Here is a 25,586-nt window from a genome sequence, read left to right as displayed (position 1 = left end):
TCCCAGCCCTGGATGGCGTGGCTTAGTCAGCTGGAGCATCGTCCTGTAAACCAAAGGGTCATGGTTCGATTCCCAGTCAGGGCACATACCTAGGTTTCAGGTTTGATCCCTAGTCAGGGTGCGTGTAAGAGGCAACAATCCATGTTTCTCTCCCTCTCTCTCTCTCCCTCTCTCTTTCTCCCTCCCTTCCCCTCTCTCTAGAACCCATGGGCATGTCCTTGGGTGAGGATGTTTTAAAAACTTTCAGGAATAAAGAATTCATAAGTTTTAAATTACATAGCCTCTGCATGGCATGATGAAATCTCGTGCCTTCCCACTCTTTCCCACCAGTATGTGAGTCACCCTTTGTCCAGGGCATCCGTGCCCTATGTGCCCCCTGCCCATGTGACATTTGGTGGCCATCTTGGTTATCAGATCAGCCGTCAAGGTATCACAGTGCTTGTGCTCAAGTAACTTCTATTTTACTCAATAGTGGCCCCCAGATACAAAAGTGGCAATGGTGGCAGTTTGGATATGCCAAAGAGAAGCAGTAAACTTTATCATAGGTGTCTGTGTATAGAGAAAAACATAGTATATTTTGAACTCAGTACCATCCCCAGTTTCAGGCAATCAATGGGGTTCTTGCAATGTATCCCCTTGGGTAAGGGGGGACTACTGTATAGCTAATTAGTAAAATCCAGAAGGCATGAAGAACTCCCACAAATCAACTGAAGAACAGAAAACCCAGTGTAAAAATGGGCAATAACTTTTCTCAGAAAATGAAAACAGTCCACAAAAAATACAACTATGCACTACTAGTGAGGTGTAAGTTAAAGTATGACTGAAAGGTCACGTTTTCACATTCATCAGATTGGCAAAATTAAGAAATCGAATACCCTTCAGAGTTGGTCAGGGTATGGGGAGATGAAATCCATCATTCTCACTGGTGGGGCTGTCAATCTAACTTTTTAGGAGGGCACTTTGGCCGTCTCTCTCTCTCCCACCTCCCTTTCTCCCTCCCTCCCCGCTGACCAACACGCACAACCTTGAAGCCGACAATTGCACTCCAGTGTGTACAGGACAAACAGTTACATAAGTCAAGGTCCATCCACAAGCTGGAATTCCATGAAATACAAAGATGCCAGATCTGCATGTCCTAACATTGGGAACACGTGTGTATGTCTGAAATACTGTATAACACTTCTCCAAATCCAACAGGTTTATTTTCTGTTTCCAACTCATGACCTAGGGCCCTGGTTGGGCAGCTCAGCTGGTTAGAGCATTGTCTCACACCAAGGTTGCAGGTTCAATCCTCAACCAGGGGAGGCTGTGTATCGATTTTGATTGGATAAATGCAAGTATTTGGTGACAATTATCTTGAGGTAAATTTACAGGTTTTTTAAAATTATATTATATTTTATTTTTTAAAGATTTTATTTATTTATTTTTAGTGAGAGGGAGGGAGGGAGAAAGAGAGGGAAAAAACATCAAGGTGTCAGACATACATCAGTCAGTTGCTTCTCGCATGCTCCTACCCGGGGACCTGGCCTGCAACCCAGGCATGTGCCCCAACTGGGAATCGAACCAGTGACCCTTCAGTTCACAGGCCAGCACTCAATCCATTGAGCTACACGAGCCAGGGCAAAAATTACATTTTATTGATTATGCTATTACAGTTGTCCTGATTTATCCCCCTTTGGCCCACTCCACCCTGTACCACCCACTCCCTCAGGCAAACCCCCCACCATCGTTCATGTCCATGAGTCATGTGTAGAAGTTCTTTGGCTACTCCATTTCCTATGTTGTACTTTACATCCCCATGGCTATTAAGTAACTATTTATTTGTACTTCTAATTCCCTTGCCTCTTCACCCATTCTCCCACACCCCCTTCCCATCTGGCAACCATCAAAACATTCTCGATATTCATGATTCTACTGTTTTTCTTGTTTGCTTAGTTTGTTTTTATATTCAATTTTTGATAGATATGTTTACTGACATTTTACAGTTCATAGTTTTGATCTTCTTCTTTATATTAAACAAGTCCCTTTAACATTTCATATAATAATGGTTTGGTGATGATGAACTCCTTTAGTTTTTTCTTGTCTGGGAAGCTCTTTATCTGCCATTTGATTCTAAATGATAGCTTTGCTGGGTAGAGCAGTCTTTGTTGTAGGTCCCTGCTTTTCATGACTTTGAACATTTCTTGCCAATTTCTTCTAGCCTGAAGAGTTTCTTTTGAGAAATCAGCTGGCAGTTTTATGGGAACTCCCCTGCAGGCAACTAACTCCTTTACTCTTGCTGCTTTTAAGATTCTCTCTTTATCTTTAACCTTTGGCATTTTAATTATAATGTCTTGTTTTGGCATTTAATTGTGTGTCTTGGAGTGGGCCTCTTTGCATCCATCTTTTTTGGGACCCTCTGTGCTTCCTAGACTTAAATGCCTATTTCCTTCACCAAATTAGGAAAGTTTTCTTTCATTCCTTTTTCAGATACATTTCCAATATCTTGCTATTTATCTTCTCCTTCTGGCACCCCTATGGTGGGAATATTGCTACACTTGCAGTTTTCCCAGAGGCTGCTTTATCCTCATTTCTTTTTATTCTTGTTGTTCGGTGTGGTTGTTTTTTGCTTTCTTATGTCCCAAATCATGGATTTGATTCTGGGCTTCATCCACTCTACTGTATATTGTTCTCTATTTTAATTAGTGCATCCTTCATTTCTGGGTGAATCTTTCTTATGCTGTTGAATTCCTCACTGAGTTCCTTGAATATCCTTATAACCAGTGTTTGGAACTCAGCATCTGATAGATTGCTTATATCCATTTTATTTAGTTCTTTTTCTGGAGTTTTGATCTGTTCTTTCATCTGGGCTATGTTTCTTTGTCTCCTCATTTTGTCAGCCTCCCCGTGTTTGTTTCTATGTATTAGGAAGAGTTGCTTTGACTCGGTGTCTTGATAGTGTGGCCTAATGTAGTAGGTGTCCTGTAGGGTCCAGTGGCACAGTCTTCCCTATCATCCAAGTTGGGTACTCCAGGTGCACTGTTTGTGTGGCTGAGTACAATTCATCTTGTAGTTGAGCCTTGGTTGCTGTTGGCAGATCAGTGAGAGGGATTTACCCAGGCCAGTCAGCTGCAAGGACTTGCTATGACCACTGACCACCAACCTCCACCCTCCGTGGAGAATCAGCTATTCAGGGGCAGGGTGGTGGTGCTCTGACATAGCCTGAAGCTGTCCCCTGGGTATGCTGGCCCTGGGGTTTTCCAGGTGGTACAGGCCAAGGTCAGCCCCCACCTGTGTTTTGCCTTAGGCTGCCCTGCCTGAGCTATAAAGCCATCTGAGATGGCCACTACTTGTGCTGGGCTTGGAGATTCCCAGGCAAAGCCAAGCTATGACTCTAGACCAGTTGATGCTAGTGCTGGGCCTGAGGCTCCCTGGGGCCAGCTGTTGCTTGTTTGAGAGGATTTAGGAAGTTATGTAGTATGAACCAAGACCAGCCACTCATATGGAAAATCGGCTTGGGTTGGCCTGTAATTTGAGTGGAGCAGAATCTCTGGGGATCTCCAAGATGGGTCAAACAATGTTAGCCAGGTTGATGGAGTCTCAGGTATGGCACCAGCTTGCCAGCTCCATGGCTCTGGGTGGGGGGACTCAGGAAGGGGACAAATGAAAAAGGGCAAACAGTGGAAGAGGGCTGCAAAGAGCAAGAGCAGTGAGTGAGCAGGAAGAAAACTGAAGTGTAGGTCTCACAGAGCAGAAAGATGACTGTTAGTGCTCAATGCTGCTAGGAGGTCTAGTATACTGTGCTGCTGTCCAATGGGGTATTAAAATGTAATTAAAATTTTAATTATTTGGCTATTAAATAAGCCAAATGGCTATTAAATAACCCAATGGCTATTAAAATTTAATTAAAAGTGATTTGTTAAATTTAAATTATTTTAAGGATAAAATCAATTAAATAAAAAATTTTTATAACTCCTTGGCACTTAGCCAATGTCAAGGGTTCAGCAGTCACAGATTAGTTGCTACCGCATTAGACGGTGCAGACTTAGGACATTTTGATCACCACAAAAAGTTCTATTCAACAGAAGAAATTGGAGTCCCAGGCAACCGTGATACCCCTTGAGTGGTGTCTCCAAGGAGTTGTGGTGGTGGCAAACCTGTGGGAGGTCCATATAGGTAGTTAGTAGTATTCTTTATAAACAGCCCTAACAATGCTACTCTCCTCCTATGATAGCTACTGTGTAACTCATGCGTACCTCAAACACACAAGCTCAAGCAAGAGCAAAGCACATCGTTCAACAGCTTTAAGGGTTTCCCTGCCAGCACAAACCCTTATAGCAGAGGTGGCAAACACAAGGCCGACAGGCAGAATCCAGCCCTCCACCTTGTCTTATCCTGCCAGGCACCTTGTTTCTACCCAGCAGCACCACCGAGCTCTCCCTTAACTGTTAAGGAGTAGTTACATTTACACAGACCTAAAATTACATTTGGCCCTTTGAAGGCAACCTGGAGGCTGATGTGGCCTCGGTGAAAATGAATTTGACACCCCTGCTTAAGGTCCCCAAACTCCATCTCCCATCATGCCCTGAACCCTTCTGCGACTCTAGCTCTTAGACTTCTGGGGAATGTAGTTTTTACAGAGCTCAACTCCAGAAAGGTTCTAGCCCTGAACTAAGGCTCCCATGTGGCCACGCATCGGCTTCCAATTCACTGCAGCAGCCAGTTCCAATTCACTGCGGCGGCCAGGTCTGTCAGGAGAAGGCGCCAGAATCAGCACCCGAGGTTCAGTGAAGCGGCGATGGTGGAGTCCCGGAAGAGGAGTATAGTGACAGCGCTGTGCCTCTTCCTGCCACTCCTCAGATCTCCGCCGCTTCGAGGCTGTGGGGACCGGTCAGCCGAAGTGGAGCCAATAGGGGCCCCAGGGAGCTCACTAGACGACTCGGGGTAGCGTGGGACAGCACGCAGCTTGAGGGCCAATGAACGGCCCTGGGCTGGAAGCGCAGGCGCAAATGCAGAACTTGGCGGCCTCTGTAAACACCGAAGGGCGCCTGCGCTAGAGGAACGAATGGGGATGGACTCTAGGGGGCGCCTTAGCCAAGATAACAGAAATAGTAACACAGCGGTCATGTCTTACTTCCGTTGTTCTGTATTTTATGGTTTGCAAAGCTCGGCCCCCTGTGTTATCCCTCTTAATTTGATCTCACGCCAGCCCTGTTACAGGTTGGATAACAGGTCAGAGAAAGTCCCACAGCCAGAGTCCTAGTATCATGGAGTTAGAAGGACCAGATATGGTTCACGGTTTACAGACTCTAGCCCAGGCTCGGCCTCTCACTCGCTGTGTCACCTTGGGTAATTTTGGTTCCTTGGTGACCTAAGCTTTCTCATTTGTAAATGGAAAGAGGTTACTGGGAAGATCAAATCGGATGCAGGAGTGACACTTAATTCCCAAGCTGTCTATAAAGGCAAAATATTATAGAGAGGTGATTGTAGATTGAGGGGCCCATTTTCTCATTCTACAAATTACAAAACTGAGGGCCCCAAAAGGGGCAGGAGCTTGCCCAGGTCTCAACAGTCTGTCAGCAAAGGCTAAGCTCAGCTCTTCTGCCTTCGGTTGTGGAGCCTTCCCTTCACCCAGCGATTTTGCCGGATGCAGTCTTAGAGACACAGGCTGTACTCTTGAAGGTCTGAGGGATGCCCTAGTTCCAATCCTTCTACCCAGCCTGGGCCTAATGGAGGAGGGCCCTGCTCTGTTGGGATGGCTACCAAGAGGCAGGAAGCTAAGAAAGATCCAGAGAATCCTGGAGAATGAGAACAGTGTAGCTGGAGCTGTACAGACCTTGCTTCTCAGGACAGTGGCCCAGGTAAGGGAAGGAGAGGAGCCCAGGTGGGACATATGTGGGGGTAGTTCTTAGGGAACAGACTTTGAGTAGAAAGGAATAGGAAGGCATTGGGCTGTGTTTATTTAAATTTTTTCCCTTCTATTGATTCCAGAGAGAGGGGGAGGTAGGGAGAGAGGGACAGGAACACTGATGTGAGAGAGAAACATGGATCGGCTACCTCCTGCACATGCCCAGACTGAACCTGCAAGCCAGGCATGTGCCCTGACTGGGAGTTGAACCCACAACCTTTTGGTTTGTACAAAGTTGCAAAGTAGCCCTGAGCCACACCGGCCAGGGCTGTGCTCTGTTTCTGAATGTGGGAGCAACTGGGCACTCAGGTGGCTCCAGCTAGGGCCGGCAGCAGCTGAGTTGATGCCTGGGCTGGCTTGAGCAATGAGGAGAGGAAGTAATGTACACTGAGGTGAGACCGTAGAAGCTACTGCCGCCAGTCAGGTGAGCAAGCCAGGTGGCACTATGGGCACACTGTGCCACCCCCAGGATCGGTCAGCTGCCCGCCAGAGAAATGAACTTTTCTCTGTCCCTGAAGTGATGGAGCTGGGCTGTACCCAGGTGTTTCTCTCTGGAGTGTACTTAGAGTTTCTGGAGATAGTAGGGGGAGGGGCTGGGAGACCCTGAGGTCTGGTTGCAGATAGGCCTCCTCAGGCAGGTCATGAAAGGCAAAGGTGTGTAGAAATGGAAACCCAAGATCCTCCCTACACCCAGTATCTAACTCTCTTAGTCTTCACTTGTCAGTGGGGTAAACTGAGGCTAAAGGGGGAAAGGTCTCTGTCAGGGATACACAGGAGTTGGGGTAGAACCGAACTAGGATAGAGATCTTTCCATTAAATGGCAGTATCAAACATCTTCATCAAACATTTATCGAGTCTCTAATGTATACTCAGGGAAGAGCTTCCTTGGGACAGCAGACAGAAGCCAGGATTGTAGTCGAATCTAGCTTTTAACCAGCCTTCCCAGTGACTTCACGCTGTTACCTGGTGTGAGTCACTACCCCTCTCTGTGAAGCATGTGTGTGTGTGTGTGGGTAGGAAACCTTATCCAGGGCTGCCTTGATGTATAACTATGAATTAAAGAAGTTAAGACTTGTAAAGTGCATAAAACAGCACTGGGCATGTGGTACAAACTCAGTAAACATTAGCCACCATAGTGACTGGGGGGCACAGGGCTGAGGCTAGCAGCAGACAGTGCTCTTCCAGAGCCCAGCGGGGGCGGGGATGCTGCAGCCCCAGGTCTGCTCACCTCTCGAATACCTACACTCATGCCCCGGGAGTCTATATTTCTGGGAGTCAAGGGGAAACTCACATCCCTATTTTTCCCTCTGACACTGGGAAACTGGCAGGGAACAGGCACCTTGAGTGTTTAAACTGTTCACACCTCCACATGCAACACGATTCCCTCCCCCACAGCCGGAGGCCCAGTGTTAAGCTGCATATCAGAACCCTGGACAGTCAGACCAGAGCCAGACCCTGGGCTCTTTCCAGCCGCTTCAGGCTGTGGGGTCATGCACAGCCCTTCCTCCCAGCAGGGCAGAAGCCAAAAAAAGGCTGCCGGCAGGGGCTTGGCCTGTGTGTCCCCTGAAGAGAGCACAAGGAGAGGGGGAGCTGGGGAGGGGCCTAGGTGGGACACGGGCCTCTAATGTGGTCAGATATCCTGCCCCTGACCACCCTCCCACCCCCCCACCCCCCGTTTGAAGGTGAATGTCAGGCTCAGTGCCTATTTCACTGTGCTCCAAAGCCTCTATGATGGAGGTCTGGTTCAAACCCCTTATTTATAGAGGGGGCAAGAGAAGTCCAGAGAAGCCAAGAACTCACCAAGGGCCCCACAGTAAGGTGGGAGTGATACTCTGCCTGGCAACTAATTTGGAGGGGGTAGGGCTTCATTTCATCTCTCCTTCCCTGCTGCCCCCACAGTCCTGCTTGGTGCCAGCCCTCAGTGTGGCCACCTTGGTGGGTTCTGGTCGGGGAGTGGTGGGTTAGAGGGGGGTGTTTGGAAAGGTAAGGGGTGGCAGAGTACAGACCTGGTCAGAGAGAAGCCCAGAGCTGACCTGGGTGAGTGGATGGGGAACTCTCCTTGGTGTGGCGGCTGCCGTGGGATTCTCGGGCCTTATTAATCAGTCTGAGACAGCAGAGGATGAAAATACCGTGGGAGCACAATCCTGGAGGAGGGGAGCAAAACGGATTCAAGAATGAGTCACAGAGCCCAAGCCCTAAATTTAGATGATATTGAAGGAGGCATCCTCCCCCAGGGAGCCCTGTGGAAATGCTGCTGACCCAGGGCCTTGGGGCCGAGGGCAGTGGTTGGCAGGTGGCGCCTGCACATCAGTGCCCCGTAAAGAGAAAGCAGTCATTTCGGGTTGCTGCGTAGGCATTTTACAGTGTGTCAGCCCTGTTCACACCCAGAATCTGGACATTTAAATAAGGACTTGAGCTTAGGATCCTGCCACAAGTTCCTGCCTCGCTTTTTCCAGGCACATTTTTAAATGACCACTCAGAGTTGAGCCTGTGAAAAAATTAGTGCCTCTGCTGGGTGCTTGTTGCTGCCCAGCTCTTTGTCTCCTGCCCCCTCGTGACCTGGGACAGGGGACTGCCCTTCTTCCCCTCTTGAGCTCCCTCATTTCTGGGATCTGTAAGTAATAAATCTTGTGACTACTTCCTTTGTGTTAAAGGATTGAAACTGCCTTCAAATCAAAAGGACGGTGGGGTTTTCACTTCTCCAAAGTCAGGAGTTCTGATGCTGAGAGAGCATCCTGCCACCCGAGTGTGGGTGGCTTGTGCTCCGTCATTCAGCAGGTCATCGTTTGCATCTTCTTAATTCGCCAGCTCTGAGTTTTCCAACACATGCCCCATGGAAAAGCAGAGCCTGTCCCAGGCCCACTCCCGTGTGGATTTGGCTCCAGAAGGATTCCTGACACAGAGCAGAGACCATGGTCCCATTCTCAGAGCCCCTGTCGACTCTTCCCTACACCAGCTGTTTGGGAACCAGCCCCTGGAGAGCCGACATCTCAGTACTGTCCTGCCCACAGCCGGGCATGGTTGAGCTCCATGTGTCCTGCTGCTGTCCCAGCATCCAGCTGTTAGACACTGAGGGGGCTCTGGAGATGCAAGGAGCCACTGAGTGAAGACCTCTCAAAGGGGACTGTCCAGGTCTTTTGACATCTGTTTGGAATTGGGGGTAAGGGAGGAGCACAAGACGTCACAGTGCCCGCCCCCCTGCGCCCCCCCGCCCGCCCCCCCGCCCCCCGTCTGCTTTATGCTCAACCAGGTGAACCCATGCTGTTTTGTTTCCCTCAGGTCAGAAGGGGGAGGTACTGTTTCCAGGTCAAAAGAGGCCAGATCTTGGGCACGAAGGCTGTCACCAACCCCTGCAGCTCAGGGACTCAAAATCGTGGTCATTCTGCCCATTGTCGCTTGTGCTGACAGAACAGAACTATGTTCAGTAAAACAGATCAGAAACTGTATCTTTTGACTAAGGAATGGAGAAAAATGATCTTGTGCTTTTCCTCATTCTGTGGCGTTAGGACAATCTAAGACTTAAAGGGTCTGGGGAGGAGTTGGGAGGGCTCAGGGGCAGAGATTTCCCAGAAAGGGGCGGAGAGTTCTCGGACTTCCTAGGGAGCAGGTGCTGTTCCCACCGAACATGCCCAGCCATACCCCTCACGTCTCGTTTTTTGTTAGATCTCCACCCCTGGATTTTTATTGTACTAATGAAGGAAGTTCATCAGAGGTCCCTTTGGAAGGGGTTTCGGGTGCCATCTTGGATTGTTCTGGAGCAAATTTCTTAGTCTGGTTTCTTAGTTGTGGTCCTCAGATTATCTGGTTCCAGCGGGCAGGTTTAGGTAGTCTGCCTGGAAGTTCTGTCTTCTCTTGACAAGCTCAACCTGCTTATGTCAGAGGATATGGGGAGATACAAGAAAAGTAATGGCAGCTTAAAGATGACTAATGTGGTGGCACAACCTGACGGCAGTGCCAGGCCTGGGGGTCGGGGGCTCAGGAGACTCGAGCTGACGGCAGCCGTGGTGTTTATGGAGCACTCGGTGCGTGCCCAGCACAGAGCCGAGCACCCACGTGCACGAGGTCGCTTCGTTGCGTTGCAATGATGTAAATCCCCACTAGTCTACTCGCTTTAGAAACGGGAGACTGAGACACAGAGAGATCAGTACAGTGTTCTGCATCGCACAGCAAGAGGTTCTCGCCCAGACCATTTAGCTCCCTGGCCCAAGCTCTTAGCGATTACGCTGGACTGCAGAGAAGGGATTTCACCAAATTTGTCCTGCCTCCTCTACCACCCTCCCCCCACCCCCTGCCCTCCAGCCCCTGCAGGATAGAGCCCTGGGAGCTGCCCTCCCATCCTGCAGGGCGACCTGGCTCAGGGGAGGGAGGAGTCTACTAATAACCCCACCATCTTGTAGGACTTCCCCATTACAGAGCCCTCCCACCTGCCCCGGTGTGGAGGGGTGTGGAGGCATCGTAAGCATCGCCATCTGACAGAAAAAGACGCCTAGAGAGGTGCAGGACCTTGTGCAAGGTAGGCAAGGCCCAGAGCTGAGCCATGGAGACTTCTGCTTTGGGAGGGCCCCAAGCCCAGCTGGACACCCACACTTCCTCCCCCAACTCTGAGTCTCCCTGCTGATGACATCTGCTGGGCACTGCCGCCTGCAGGAACTCAGTGCTGCTGCTGGGTCAGTGCAGCCTTCCAAAAGCCCTTGAGTTTCCTGTCAGATGTTCCCAGGCCATCTGCCTGACTCCAGGCCCTCCCGGATGAGGTTGTCTGGCCTTTTTACCAGGACCAGGACTCCAGCCCTGGGACCAGGCCCCTTTTCTGGCAGCCCACACAACTTCCTTCTTACGGTTTCTTATTTTTTCAGTCTTAAGGCTGGGCCCTCAGCACCCTGGCTCAGGACATTTTCTACCTTCTGGGACAAGAGGAGCCTCAGGGAAGCATTTAGGATCACCCTTTGGATGGTCAGAGGGGTGAAGGGTCCACCTCCAAAGCCCCAAGGCCCAGGCCATTTGCTCCTGAAGCGAGAAGCTCCTCCAAGAGTCCCACTTGAGGAGCTTGGACCTTCCCAGGGATGCAGCGTGGCCCAGGTGTGAGCATAAGAAACATGCAAACATACACAAAGAGAATTTTTATAAGTTTATTTGAGCCAAAACAAATGACAATTGCCAGGACGCAAGATCTCAAATGCTCCGAGAATGATAGATTTGCAGTTTCTTTCGTGCATTTGAAATTAAGGCAGGAACGCAAGGAGGACTGAAGGAAGGTGGGAGAAAGCACGGTGGGGACAGAGATACAGGACAGTTAATTATGTGCTCTCCTGCCAGTGGTCGGCTTCAGGAGGAGGGGCCTGAAGAGAGAGGCCTTCCCAAGAGGTGTTAGCTAGATGCAGGGAAACAATGGACGCTCTCACTTAAAGCAAAGACGATCCTTTTACTGAAGAAGTGACAGACTCTGGGGAGATGACCCACCACGACCCGCCCCACTAGGAATTTATGATCGAATCACCCTGTGAGGTTACTTTCCATAGAACCCCCTTTTCACCCACAAAGGCACAACATGATTTCCCACACACCCCTACTGCCTCATGCCCCGGGGGCCACAAGCAGGGACATCAAGGAGAGGTTGTTTCTTGCTGGGCCTTACTCGCCTCCTCTGTCAAATGGTGCCTAATGGTCCCTGCCTGACCTTCCACTTGCGGTTGCTATGGAGGTCGGACCAATGAGTGTGGGAGCCTCTTGCTCTGGCCCAGTGCCTCTCCAGAGAGGATGTGCAGACTGCTTGCAGGCAGGTGCATTCAACAGCTGTGCCTGTCTCTTCATCCCCAGGACAGGCGAGGCAACAAGGTCAGAAACGTCCCCTGCCCTGGGGATGCACACAGTCACTGCTGTTGCATGCACATGCTCCAAGCCCAGAGGGAACTTTTATGAGTTTATCTGAGCTAAACTGATGACATATGCCGGGGAGCAAGATCTCAAACGCTCTGGAGAATAACAGTTTTGCAGCTTCTCTTATGCACTTGAAAGTAGGCATGGATATAAGGAAGACTAGCGAAAGAAAGGCGGGGTGGGGTTACAGAACAGCTAGCAGACCAGTGCTCTCTTGAGGGTTAACACCCGCTTCCAGGGTGTTACGTCTGGCATTTCAAAAGCGTGTTTGCCTAGATGCACAGGAACAATGGACAGGGCTGGCTCAAAACTTTTCGCTAAAGAATTCATGGGCCTGGGCATGACTGCGCACCATGACATATAATCTGATCACCCTGTGAGTTTACTGTCCACAGAAGAACCCCTTTTTTTCCCTTCACAAGCGACAGAGGACGATGAGGGGACTGGTGAGACCTGAGCAGAGCTTCGAGGCTTTGTGATGTGGCTATGGCAGTGCCTCAGATGTAAGGCTGCCAGATTTAGCAAATACTTGGGACATACTTATACTAAAAATGATTCTTTGCTTATCTGAAAATCAAATGTCATTAGGCATCCAATGCTTTATCTGGTGACTCTACTTCCTGAGAGCTCCAGCTGACCTCCCATGCCCAAGCACGCCCACCTTTGGCTGGGTGGCTAAGGAAGAGACTGAGATGGTGTGTGGCTGTGTGGGACTGGGACAGGACATCGGTGGGAGGGTATGTTGGCTGTGACAGAGTCTCCAGGAAGAGTGAGGATGTGGGTGACTGACTGTGTGCCTCTCTGTAACTCCCTCAGGCTCCTGCAGCTGTCTTGAGGCAGGGTTTGAGCTGTTTGCTGAGGGAGGCCCAGCAGCTGCCCTGAGCAAACACTTAGATCCGGCTCAGGAAGGGACTAGGACACAGAGCCCATTGCCACCGGCCACCAGATTGTAAAGGAAGTGTCCTTCTCAAGGCCAAGCCAGCCCTGGGGGCCTCAGAGTGCTCTGCCCTGTGCCTTTCCCAGGGGCCCGTGGAAACTGCTCTCCACTCTGCTACTTCCTGGTGACATCACACAGGTCACTGCCCAACCTTCTAGAGCAGTGCCTCCTAGGATACTGCCTTGTTGCTCTAGGCAACCTGGAAATTTCTCCACCCAAACTGGCAGGGGCTCCCCCAGAGGAGGGGGTAGGGGGAGAAGGGACATCAGTGAGGGCCTTCTCATCTCCAGAGGGAGATGGAGGCAGCCAGCCATCCGTCCAACTAGAGGGTGAGTAGGAGGGGTACCCGGAAGCAAATCAAGGCTTGGGACACTAACCCTGGGGCTGAATCTTGAGGCAAAGAGAGGGTGGTGACTGTGTCAAGGTTGCCCCCAGGGTAGTGTAAGAGCTGGGAGCCCTAGATTCTTATCTCTGCTTTGTCCCTGCTGACTGGACCTTTGTTTCTCTCTCTGGGCAGTGAGGGGCTGGGGCTGAAGGACAGTAGTCTGAAGGTTTTAGTTCTGATGGGGACCCAGTGGGGGGAGTTGAAGGGAATGCTAGGGACTAGGCCAGGGATGGCTCCGGCAGCTGCCCTGCCCCTGCTCCACCGGCTTTCAGGGGGCAGTGTGCAAAGTCTGGCGAGAATCTTTCCAAGTGAGCCCCCAATCTCACTCCAATAGTCACAAACCTGAGGCACCAGAGGCCCCCATATGGGCTCTGACCTGCTGTGTGATTCAGGAGCGTCCTGTGCCTCCAGGAGACTCAGTTACTCTCTCTGTGAGGCACACATGTAAGACCCAGTGCTTGCTCAGCACCCTGGGTAATAGTTCCTCACATTCCCTTGCCACCTCTCAGTTTTCTAAGCACCTTCTCCTCTGGAACACACTCCTGCCTTCCACGCCCACTCTGACTCCTGCTTGGTGATGCCCATTCTGCGGTGGGACCCAGACAAAAGAGAGACCTGGGCCCTGTCCTGGGGGCCCAAGGGGCACCTCCATCCACTTCCTGTGGAGGGGGCCAGTGGCTGGGACAGGGCTGAGGGGCACAGCAGGCTCACACTTTATCAGCCTTTTCCACAGTTGATTTAACCTTTCATGAGAATCTTAACCATCGTACCTACATGTTGTTACCTTAACACTTCCTGTTGAAAACTTGCCATTTTGGAATAGTTTATTCCTCCCTGCTATCTTCCCTCCCACCCCCAGTTATATTTTTGATTATTTATTTGGGGGTGAAACTGACACACTGCCACTCTTTGCAATAATTCTCAAAAAAGTAGGTGTTACTATTCTAGAAGCTCAGAGAGGACATGAAACGTGCCCTTGGTCACACAGGTAGGAAATGGGATAGTCAGGATTTGAATCCAGGTCCACAGGCCCCTTGACTGCCAGACGGTAGGAAGCAGGGTTGGCTGAGGCCTAGGACTCCTGTTCAGGCTCCTTCTCCATGGCCCCTCCCAGCCTTCACTCTTCGGTCCTTGCGCAGATCCTTTCAGCTGCTTGGGAGTGTTTGAGACAGGATATGAATCTGCTTTGATGCTGGCATGTTTGGGAAGCTGTCATAAACCCCTGAGCCAGAGACATCCAAATTCCTGGTAGGGGGGTGCTTGCAAAGACAAATTATTGATGAGTAGGATGGGGAGTGATGCCCCTCTGTCCACTGGCCAGTTAGCATGGCCTGAGCCTAGCACCCAGGGTTGAGCCCAGAGAGTGGCCATCTAAGCCCAAGGACACCAGGTCACCCACCATTTCTGACCCAAGACTGAAAAGCTTCATTCTTGGTTAATCTACGTTAGGATTTAAGTAATGGTATGGTATTTCCGTCTCTATTTCCCTGTCTGCCTGAGACTGGCAGCTCTCTGGGTGTGGGAAAGTCCTTCTGTCAGCCTGTCCTCATTATTACCTCTTGCTGTCTGTCACCCCAGCCTGCCTTATCTGTTACCCTGGACTGGGTGATAGGCACGCGCAGTTTACTGCCCTAGTGCCTGTGGACAGCTAAAATGTGTGTTGTTGGGGCCCTCGGAAGGCAGCAGCCACCAGGCCTGTGCTCCCCTCTCTTTTCCTCATGGCAGATCCTAGAGGCTACCGTTCCATTCACAAAGCAGGCTCTGCTTACGTGTCTTTGTGTCTCCCACAAGCCTGAGTGTGAAGCTTTCAGACAAAACCACTGAGGCCAGGGCAGGGGCAGTGACCTGCCTAGAGTTGGGGTGGAGGCAGAGGAGGTACACAGTGAGAGCCAGAGCCCCAGCCTCCTGAGACCAGAGCCAGCCCGCCTGCCACCCGCTCCCAAGCACTTAAAGATTGTGGCTTAGGAGGGGAGGGGTGATTATCTGCCATCCGTACTGCAGATCTAAAGTCTCACTGCGGGCCCAAAACTTACTTTACAGGATTTCCTTTATAGAATACCATCTATAAAGGGATGTGATGGCAAGGAGTCACTTGTCATCCCATCCCTGCTGACCATCACCACTTTTGAAACATCTCAAAGCCCAAAGCTCCTCATGAAGAAACACCTGTATTTTCGAACCCATTGAACCCACTGTGATAACTCCTCATCTTCCTCTAGCGACTTTAGGAGAAGCTGTTCCATCCCAGAGCTCTAGAATGGTGAGGCTAGGAGGTTACACATTCTGATTGCCTCATTTTACAGATGGGAAACTAAGGACCAGAGCAGATAGGCAGCCAGAGCAGAGCAGAGCAGAGAACCCTGTGATGGGAGGAGGCTGAGACCTGGGTTCTGGACAGGATGCCGAAGTAGGATGTACTCACTGTGTGATACTGGGAAAATGGTGGGCACTTGTTGGGCCCTGTTAGCTGCCCATCACTCTGTGGTTAAGGGACAGTCACTGGGGTCAGTGAATGTTCAGCCTTGGGCCCTCTGCCACACTGGCTAGGCCTCAGAAAAGTTTAATTATTGACTTCAGTTCACACAGAGCAGTTGGAGGCAGAGCTGGCACTAGGACCCAGAGGGCAGATGGCAGCCTCCCAGGCTGGAAGGGGTGGCTGGAGGGCTGGTGGATATATCTCCCCATGGCTATGGAGCATGGCCAGCTCTGCCTAGCAAGGGACATGGAGCCCCAGTGCTCTGGAGCCAGAGTCTTTTGAGAGCCTAGTCTAGTCCATGGGAGGTGTGTGGACAAGCACATGGGTGCTCAGGAGGGGTGGTGATGGACAAGGGCCAGAGTCTCAGGCTGGAGGGTAGCCTTGTTAAAGCTCCCAGATGGAAGTGGAGATTTTGCCAGCCTGTGAGCCTTTCGGCTAGTGGTTGGTCAGGAATGCAAGCTGTGGGCACCTCTGAGCTGTTCTTGATTGTGGTGGGGGTGGTGTGCCCATCCTTGGGTCTCTGGGGTGTTGTTTGGCCGGGGGTTCTCTGTGCTCTGGAGTCAGCATGCCTGTGTGTAAGTAGGTCGTTGCAGAGTTGTGCACCTGTGAGTACGGGAGGTGGGTGGAGAGAAGGGGGTCACAATTACCTTCCAGAGTCTCTATTCTAGCGCCTTCATGCCCGTCTTCTCAGAGCCCGCTCTATCTTGGCCCCTCCCCGCCCTGTCTCCAAACCTTGCCTGAGCACGGGTCCTGCCCAGGTCAGGTCCCCTCCCGGAGGGCGGGGAGGGCGCTAGGACCCTGCGGGGCGGGGCGGGGCGGGGCTCCGAGCTCCGTCCGCTATACCTCCGCAGCCTGGAAAATACCGAGCTCCAGCGAGCGGTGGCCCCGAGCCCCCAGCCTAGCCCGGAGGGAGGGAAGGGGCGCGCGGGGCGGGGGGCGCGGGGCAGGCCGAGCGGCAGGACCACTGCTCCTCCCCCCAGACCCCCTGCGTGGCCCCGGGTCGCCGGGGTAGCGGTGGCGCGGAGGCTGCGGCGGTGCTCGCACTCCGGCCCCGGCGGAGCAGCGGGCACAGGTGAGCTGCCGGCCGGCGAGCGTCCACCCCGCCGGCACCCCGCCCCGCGCAGTTTCCGCGCCGGCGCCGCTGCCCGAGTGAGTTGAGCAGCCCGGCCAGCACCGCGCGGACACCTCCGGACCATCCGTCACCTCGGTCCTGGCCTCTCCCGGGACCCGACGGGCTCTCGCAGCCCCTCGCCCCACACCCGACACGCAGCCCCCACTCCAGCCCCAGGGAGGTCTGGGGTCGCTCCTTGGGGATGCCCCCAGTGACTGCTCTTCGCCGGTTCGCTCTCCCCAGGGGCCAGCCCCTGCTCATCTCGAACTCTCCACCGCCCAGGACCCCGGACAGCCCCACCCGCACCCCTAGCGCACTCACTCCGGTCCCCAAACCGGTCTTGCAGGTCCCAGGAAGGTGGCGTCAGCATCTGCAGCCGCGTCGACGTAGTTGGAACCTCCGCGGAGGACCCAGGAGAGCCGGACTAGGACCAGGGCCCTGGGTTTCTCCATGGAGAAGTCGGCGGCCTCAACAGAGCCGCAGGGGCCTCGGCCGGTCCTGGGCCGCGACAGCGTCCAGGTACCCGACGACCAGGACTTCCGCAGCTTCCGGTCAGAGTGTGAGGCCGAGGCGGGCTGGAACCTGACCTACAGCAAGGCCGGTGTGTCTGTGTGGGTGCAGGCTGTGGAGATGGATCGGACCCTGCACAAGATCAAGGTAGGGTTGCGCTCCTGCACGTGCAGCCTCACCGCCTCCGACAGGGACTCTCCTGGTCCTCCCTCAGAGTCACAGACACCTGCTTGTGCATTTCAGAACAAGCCTCTTGCCAGGAACCGGGAGGAGGCACAGTTTGTTCTATAAGCCCCCATCACACAGATGGGCCAACTGAGGCCTGGAGAGGGGGTGTGACTAGGTTTGTAGTTCAACAAGCTAAACCCAGGCTTCTGCATGCCCCTGCCTCATCCAGGGAGGTGGACCGCTGCCAGGCCCATCCAGGAGAGTGACTCCCTCAGGGACCCCTCTGCCCCCACTAGCTTTCACCTGGTACCTGATCTGAGTCATTCAAGGTGGGAGACTGAGCCTTCTCTCCCTGGTTCTCTCATTCCAAGCTGGGTCTCTTTCCCTACTCTCTGCATACTTGGGTGCCAGGGACCTGATTCCTTCCTGCCTGGTGCCCTGCTCTTCCCCCTTCCCTCCCTGTCTGCTCCCTGAGTCTCCTGTAGGGACTCAGGGTTGAGGCTGGCAGGTCCTGAAGGCAGGGCTTGGATGTGCTTGCTTTACTCAGGGCCAGGCAGGGGGTGAACTGGGGGGTGAGGGGGAGGCAAGAAGAGGCGGAGCACATCAGCCCCTTCACAGCCATCAGCCCTGTTCCTCATAGCCCCATGATTTTTCTCTCTTTGCCTCATCAGGACGGGCTTAGAGTGTGGAACCCCGTGAGCCCACCTCTCCTGGGGCACTAGATAGGGCAGAGGCTGGTGAAGACTCTGGTCCAGAGGCATCAGTCGCTGCCCCTAGCACATGTGGCCTTGTGTGAGTGCCACGTTTTGAGGGGGGTGGTCTCCCTGCAGTGGGCTCCTGGCAGTAGGCTGTGCCCTTTACCTCCCTTCCCCTTCCCTTGCCTCTCCCTTTCTGTGTCCTTCTGGAACTGTGAAGGTATGTGTTCCTGTTGCAAGGGATGGTGGGTCAGGGCCTTGGACTCAGACTTCCCTCCCTTCCCGCACTCCAGCCCCTCCTGCCTGGGCCCTTCTCTCAGACTTAGCTCAGGCATCTCGGTCTCATCCCCAGAGATGTCTGACTCTCCGTCGTCTCTGACCTTGTGCCTTTCTGATCCCTTTTTACAGTCATTTACAGGTTCGTCCATCTGTCCCCATGTGGCCCTCTGGCTACCCTTTCTGGTTTTCCTTCTCCCTTCTATGACCCTCTGCAATCTGCTTTTCCCTGTGGGACTCTCTGCCCAGGCCTGAGGACCATGGACTAGAGGACGGTGGGCTAGAGGACCTTGCCTGGGGGCCTGACCTGTGTCTGAGCCTGAGGTGCAGGGAAGGGGAGGGCAGCTGGTACCTGCCAGCTTGGCGCTCGCTGAAGACAAGGAATAGGTCCTATCCCAGTTTGTGTCTCCTGCACCCAACACTGACAGAGCAGGGATGTTGGTTGAATGAAGGATGGAATGAAGGAAGGAATAAACTGAACAACTGAACAAAAGGTGAACAAGGTTGTTGTGAGAACAAGGTTGTTTTCCTGACCTTGGCTTGGGAAAGGCTCAAGGATGGCTGCATGGCGGGGTGGGGAGTGTAGTCTCCCCACTGCGATGGCTCTCCAGAGGGGGGAAGGGGAAGATCTGAACTGAGTCTGGTACTCCCACCCTGTGTCAACAGGGTGGAGCTTCCTCCTCCAGCTGCCTTGGTTAATGAATAAACCAGCCCGGTTCAGGACTCGAGTTGATGGTCTGGGGGCCAGACCACCACTACAGTTCAGACTTATCCAATAGCCTTCCCTGGGGGCGGAGGGGACCTGGAAAAATCAGGGTGTTGCGGGCTTGTGGTTGGGGCAGTCACCCTCCCTAGCAGCCAGGACACTGACCCTTCTTCCCTCTCAGACTGAGCAGAGACTGGAGGTGCCTAAGGGCCCTTGGCAATCCCCTGTTTCAGACTCCCCCTCACTAGGGTGCAAGTGAGGACGCCGAGGTCCAGAGAGGGACAGGGGCCAGCCCAGGGTCATATAGCCAAGTTCCAGCAGAGCTGGGCTTGGAACCCAGATATCCAGCCTCTCAGCTTAGCCCTCTCTGTCTTATTTTTCTCCCAGTTGCTGCCTTCCAGATCTGCTCCCTCCGGTGGGGTGAGGGTGGGGGGCTGTAGGTTAGGCAGAACTGGGGTGTCATGTACCCCACTCCTGATCCCCTCAGCAGTCAGGTGGACCTCTGGGAGATGGACAGAAGTCCCTGACCTGCTCACCCCTAAAATTTCAGGAATACCCTTTCTAAGAGCCTCTGTTTTGAGCCAAGCATTTTTCTCCAGCATCTAATGTACCCTCAGGCTAGGCGTGGGCAGTGGTAGGCTCGTTTCTGTGCCACAAAGAAACTGAGGCAGAAAACTGTGATGACATTGACCTAAGGCTGCAGGGCAGCTGGGTAGAACCCAGGCCCACCTGGCTCCAGAGCCCCTGCCCCTCTCTGCCTGGGCTCACATCTTAGTCAGCATTATGGCATTTGACCCCATCAATTACCATGTGAAGGACACCGTGTTCTCATCCCATTCTCTTTTGACAAATGAGAAAGCTGAGGCACAGAAAGGGGCATGGCTTGCCAAGGTCACACAGCAGGTCTGAAGCCAAAGTCCCAGAGCTGATTGGGTCACTCCTGGAGGCTGGAACTCAATCACAGGTGTTTGTTGAACTTCTGCCTGCTCCCCCCACTCCCTCAGAGGGCGCTTTCTAGGCCCGCCCGCCCCCTGGGCTGGGAAAGCCAGCAGCCCCTGGACTGGGCCTGTACTGGTAATCACGGGGTGGGTGTGTAGATCTGGATCCGACTGTCTGTCTACCTGATTGATTTTCTCCATCTTATCTCCCTTCCCCCACGCTCCTGACTTATCTCTTCCTACCCCTGTTTCCAGAGGTCCCTGGATGCCACTGTGGCACTGGGCCCGGCATTCGGTGCCAGGACAATGAGAAGGGGCTGCTGGAGGCCCTTTCCCTCCCTCTGGCCTCCAGCCCGGCCTGGCCCAAGGCCTGCGCTGTGCTCTGGGCACTAGAGAGAAGGCAGACGCCACCTCCTGGGAGGTCAGGCCCTGTCCCAGAGGCAGATGTCGAACACGCATCCTGGTCCAAGGCAGAGGGCAGCCTGGAACCTGAACCCAGGTCTCTTGGCACCCAGACCAGGCTTCCTGTGACTCCCGTAGTGTTGCGAGAGACAGGTGTCCAGAGGCCCCGTCAGTCAGTCGGGGCCAGCTGGGCAAGAGGTTGGTGTCTGGCTGAGCTGTCCTCTTCTGTGTGTGTGACAGTGGGCACATCCCTGCCCCTCTCTGAGCTGTCTGTCTTTCTGTGTCATGGGGCTCTCTGGGCCCCAAGAGCCTCTGAATTCAGTGTTTGTGCCGGGGCCTGTGGGAATGGAATGAGGAATGGAGGACGGAAAGCCAGAGGGGACATGGCCTGCCCAGCCCTGCCCAGTGCTGCTGTGCTCAGGCTCTCCAGTGCTGCTGCGCGCCTCGCCTGGCACCTGGCTGGCCGTGTGGGAGAGAGACAGAGAGACAGAGGAAGAGACCTGGCCCTTGTCCTCAGAGGTTTTCGACCCTGGTGGGGAAAGGGTTGACAATTCCAGGTGACCCCTGTCTACTCTTGGAGCAGGCAGACCCCGAGGCAGGAGTGGGCCCGGTGGGAAGGGTCTTGAGGGGCTCGGTGGCTGGAGTAGGGGTGGGCGATCTCTTGGGGGAGCGCGGCTGAGAACCTGAGGTTCCTGTTGCCATAGGAAGCTGGGCAGCGGGGACCTGTCTTCTCTGACTTCCTGTCCTATGGCTCCTCCCCTTCCCCCTTGGAGAAAGCTCCAGTAGCCCCTCACTGCCCTGTCTCATTATCCACCTGCTCCCCACCCCCCACCCAAGCTCTCAAGCCAGCGCGCAGTCCTGTCAGCTCTCGGCACTTATTCTCTCTGCCTTTGACATGGGGGGTCAGGGGTCCTATCGGGGTGCTCCAAGGGCCCTTTTCACTCATACAAGTCTGTGGGACTCAGAAGGTCATGGGGAAGGTGGGGGCAGGGGTGGGGCCAGGTGTTTGGTCTTTCTACTGTGTCTTCACAACTGTCCTGTGGCATAGGTCTTATTAAGCCCATCAAACAGATGTGGAAACTGAGACTCAGAGCAGGAATTTACTTGGGCAAGGGCAAATAGAAAGTGGCTAAAGCAGGATCAGAACCCAGGTCCTTGAGTTCAAGGCTGAGACCTCTAAAGCTGAGATCTCTCTGCTCCCTTAGGCCTTTCTGTCTCCAGGACCTCGTGGCTCATAACTTTCTCTCTCTGCTCATTTGGGTCTTGCTGTGCTGTGTCACTGTGGGAGGGCATCCTGGAGGGGACCCAGCTGGGCATGAGCCCAGTCTTTGCTGTGTGACCTTGGGGGTCATTTCACCTTTTAGAGTTAGTTTTCTTATCTGTGGTGGCAGAGCTGGGAGTTAGTCTGGTTTTAGGGCTTTGCATTAGGTGAGTTCAGGTGCAGGGTGGGCCTCTGTCCCCTCTGGGCCTCAATTTCCCCATTTCTACAGGAAGTTGCTGGGCAGGTGGTCTGTAGAGGCCATCCTGGCCTTAGGCCATGGTAAGGGGTTGTGGACACAGAGTAAGGGCAGATAGCTAAGGCCTTGCCAGTCTTTAGGTGTGTGTGTTTGGGGGGTGGGGGAGCAGTGCTCAGAAAGGGAAAGATCAGAAGTGGCTGGAGGCTTTAGAGAAGGCTTCCTGGAGGAGGTGTCTGGGTCAGTTTGAGGCTGTAAGTGAGAGAAAACTGGGTCCAAAGTGCCAGCCCCATGGCCATAGGCAGGTTGCTGCCCCTGCCTGGGCTTTCACTTCCTCATCTGTCAAATGTGGATGGCAGTGCTGCCCTGCCTGTCCCAGGCATTTTCATTCATTCACTCACAAATTTAGTGGGCATTCACTTACAGCACCTCTGCCTGGCTTTGTGCTGGAGGTTGGGGACAGAGAGGGGAATCAAACTTGAGCCCTGCGCTCAAGGAGCTCCCTATTTGGGTGCTGCGGCAGCCACTTGTCACGGGAGCTGTGGAGACCCAGTGGGGGGCTCTGAATCAGCCTTGGGGGCCTGGGAAGACTTCACATAGAAGGAACACTCAGGTGGTCCCTTTTGAACTGGGTGGAGAAGGAGGCATACCAGTTTGATAGTGCTGGGAGCTGGCTGTGCAGAAGAACAGCTATATGGAGGAGGCAGGAAACAGGGCGGTGCGTTAGGAGAACTGCAGGTGTCTGGTGGGGGGCTTGGATCTTGGGGCTGGAGGTGTTGAGAGAGCTAGACTAAGGAAGGCCCCTGGGACTTGGATCCTGGAGCTCTTGGGGTTTCAGGGGAGGATTTTACATAATGCGGTGGGAGGAGGAGGCTGTTGCTGTATCGTCTGAACAGAGGGCCTGAGGCCTGCACTAAAGGAGGCTCTGCTGGAATGGAGCAAGGGATTGCATCCAGAGAGAGAGAGCTGGGAGAGACAAAGGATGGGACATGCCGGCCACAGGGTAGCCCTTTGCAGTGTGCCAATTGGGGAGTGTTGTTCAGGTTGAGGTGTGGATGTGCAGCCCCCTTGGTGCCCTTTTGGGGACAAAGAACCCTGTGAATGGGAGTAGGGCAGGGGGTGGGGTGGGTGCCTCTAGTCAGTGTCCCCTGGGGCTAGAAGAGCCCCCAGCCGCCAGGCTGGCTCTGTGCCCTCCATGCCCAGCTCCCCAGGCTCTGGCTTTTAAATTTTAACGAGCCTCAGCTCAGTTTCCAGTTGAAAGTCTTTAAAGTTTCAGGAGATAAGAGAAAGGAAGGAGTCCAAGAGACAGATGGGTCTTATTTCTTCCCCTACGTCCCCACGCCTGGCTGGGCCACCTGGAGCCAGAATTGAGGCGCCGTGACCCCACACATCTGGCACTCTTTGGGGATCTGGGACCTCCCTGGGCCACTCTAGCCTGTTCCTGAGGGACTGGTGGCCACAGGCCTGAGTGCCAGGTTGTCACCAACATAGACAGGGATAGAAACCCTATTCCAGCCATGACCCCTGACCTGGGCAGATGCGCATGCTCCAGCAACAGGTGGGAGGAAAGCTGCTCAGACCAGGTGGCAGGCTCGAGGTGCCTCCCTTTATCTCTCTTGGCATGCTTGGACTGGCGTTGATACTCTGGAGCCCCTGGAGCTTCAGAAACACAGGCAGTGGAAACAAGTAGTGGGTCCAGAATTTAGTGGTGGGTCCCATGCCAAATGCAGGCTCTTCTCACCTGTCATTAAAGAGAGCCTGGAGCAGGTGGCATGTGGCACGGGGCACAGAGCAGCTGGAGCAGTTCTCTGGGGCTTTAGCTTAACTATTGCCTCTCTTCCTCTCAGCCTGGGCTCCCTGCAGTCAGGTAGGTACTTGCTACCTGTGCTGTCTCTAGAATCTTTATGTCCTGGGGCAGGAGAACAATGCTTGCACATGTACACCCCACATTACCCCGACACACAGGGGGAGTGAAGGAGTGAATACCCATGCAGTGCCCAGGCCATTTAATTTCATCCTTTCATTGCACATCCTCCATCTTCCCCTGGTTCCCTGAGATCCCCTCTACCATCTCCAAGATTCCCCTTCTTAGTCTTTGGACTCTCTCAGATTGCGTGGGACCTGGTATTGGGCCAGGGAGGTGATGAGGTGGAGCCTGACAACCAGAGGGGATGGTATTTCCTTGTGTGTTTCTCCAACATTTAGTCATTCAATACATATTTATTGAGCACATACTATATGCCAGGTTTTGTGTTATATCCAGGAACTTAGTGGCAAACCAGACAGATTAGGCCCTGCTGTCATGGGTTTACATCTTGAGGGTGAGATAAGCAAAACAGAAGCAAGCAGTAAGTAAATAAGACACCAGATGGTGGTTGTGTGCTTTGAGGACAGGACAGTATGATGGGGGTTGTCTGGCCTTCTGCGTGTGGGCGTTCTGTGTGGAGCTGGGTTGTGGGTGACTGTGTCCTTATTGAACACATGCTGGTGCTCCTGTGAGGTTGTGTGTGTGCCGCTGAGTGTGAAGCTGTGTGTGTTTCTGTGTCTGGTCTTACTCTGCGTGTGAGTCACACCCCCTCACTGCAGCAGAGCTGTCTCTGATCCAGTTACGTCTCCTCAGCTGTCTCCTGGTGGCTCCTGCCCCCTGCTCTGTGCAGCTCTGACTCTGCGGAGGTTTCTTCCCTGCCCCCATCCAGCCTCCTGGCCTGGCCTCTGGGCCTCTCTCTGGGTCTCAGAATCTCCCCGAGGGGTATGTTTCCTATTCCTGTCTCTGATGGTACTGCCTTTGCCTTAGTCCCTTATCCTTTTCCCCCATTTTTTTTTTCTGTCCCAGTTGTTTATTCATTCAACAAACTTCTCATGTCTCCCACATACCCTGTCAGCTATTATGCTGCTGCTGGGGACCAGACACATATTGGACCCAGGCCCTGCTCTCCAGTGCTAGTGGGAGACTGATGTGACAGCCCTCTGTGAGAGCTCAGGCTGAGGGAGACCAGGGCAGCAGGAGTCTGGGGGGAGGGACTGGGAGGCCAGCAGGAGCCAGGCAGCAAGTTGAGAGGGTCTTGGTGGGTCCCTCAGGGAGGTAGACTCCCAGGGGCAGAGGCATGGGCTGAGGGTAAGAGTGGAGCCAGAGCCAGAGCGAGGAGGATGCTTTGCAGTGAGGGTTTGCTGAAGGCAGAGAGGCAGCAGAGTCTTTCAGGTTAGTCAGTGCCATCATTAGCTCTGGGTTTCAGAAAGCTCCCTGGCTGCAGGGGACAGATAGTCCTGGGAGCCAGGAGATGAGGATGTGTCTGCAGTACTCCAAGCAAGGATGGCGAGGCCTGCCTGGGGTTGTGAGGAGGAACTGCTGGGAAGGCCCTGGCTGAGTGGAGTCCCAGGGATGTCAGTGGGGGACGAGTCCAGAACCTTGCCTGGGTTCCAGGCACAGGAGGGGAGTGGAGCCGAGCAGAGCAGGCCTTGGGGTAGACATGACAACAGTGGTGGACATGGTGCATATGAGAGGCCTGTGCGCTGTCCGGGGGCTGATCCCCAGGAGGCTGTTGAAGAAGCAGTCTGGAGTTTATTAGAGAGGTTTGGGGACATTAGGCCACTGGAACCCCTGAAGGAACCCCTGCAGCCCAGGGGGACCTTTATCCAATTTGTCTTTGTCTTGATGTCTGTGTGTAAGCCTGGCCTTTTCTTATCTCTCTGGTCTCTTGCCACCCCCTCCCTTTTCTTCCAGGCCCACCCACTCTCTGCTTTTTTTCAGCTCTCCCTCCCTTGTCTGG

The 25,586-nt window shown here is 53.5% G+C and overlaps 1 protein-coding gene and 1 long non-coding RNA gene across 4 annotated transcripts in view; one reads left to right on the top strand and one right to left on the bottom strand.

Moving 5' to 3' along the window:
* Positions 1-2,958: 2,958 nt before the first annotated feature.
* Positions 2,959-17,086, bottom strand: LOC123805626. Its single transcript, XR_006783323.1, has 3 exons — positions 16,992-17,086; positions 7,894-8,031; positions 2,959-3,066 (listed from the first exon to the last, which is right to left on the bottom strand). It is a non-coding gene; the product is annotated as an uncharacterized LOC123805626 (long non-coding RNA).
* STARD10 (StAR related lipid transfer domain containing 10) overlaps positions 15,728-25,586 on the top strand; it is a 27,353-nt gene continuing 17,494 nt past the window's right edge. The window contains exons 1-2 of one of the 3 annotated variants that reach the window (XM_045818298.1): positions 15,728-15,864; positions 17,017-17,327. In XM_045818298.1, the coding sequence (XP_045674254.1) occupies positions 17,121-17,327 (207 nt within the window). In that variant the 5' untranslated portion in view covers positions 15,728-15,864; positions 17,017-17,120. Of the gene's footprint in view, positions 15,865-16,405; positions 16,709-17,016; positions 17,328-25,586 lie in introns of those variants that run through there. The other 2 variants (XM_045818296.1, XM_045818297.1) reach the window with 2 other exon arrangements.

Source organism: Phyllostomus hastatus, unplaced genomic scaffold, assembly GCF_019186645.2.
Source record: "Phyllostomus hastatus isolate PE091 unplaced genomic scaffold, TTU_PhHast_1.1 phas_scaffold_317, whole genome shotgun sequence".
NCBI lineage: Eukaryota > Metazoa > Chordata > Mammalia > Chiroptera > Phyllostomidae > Phyllostomus > Phyllostomus hastatus.
The sequence above is the reverse complement of the archived record's forward strand: the minus strand, read 5'-3'. Positions and strand labels throughout refer to the sequence as shown.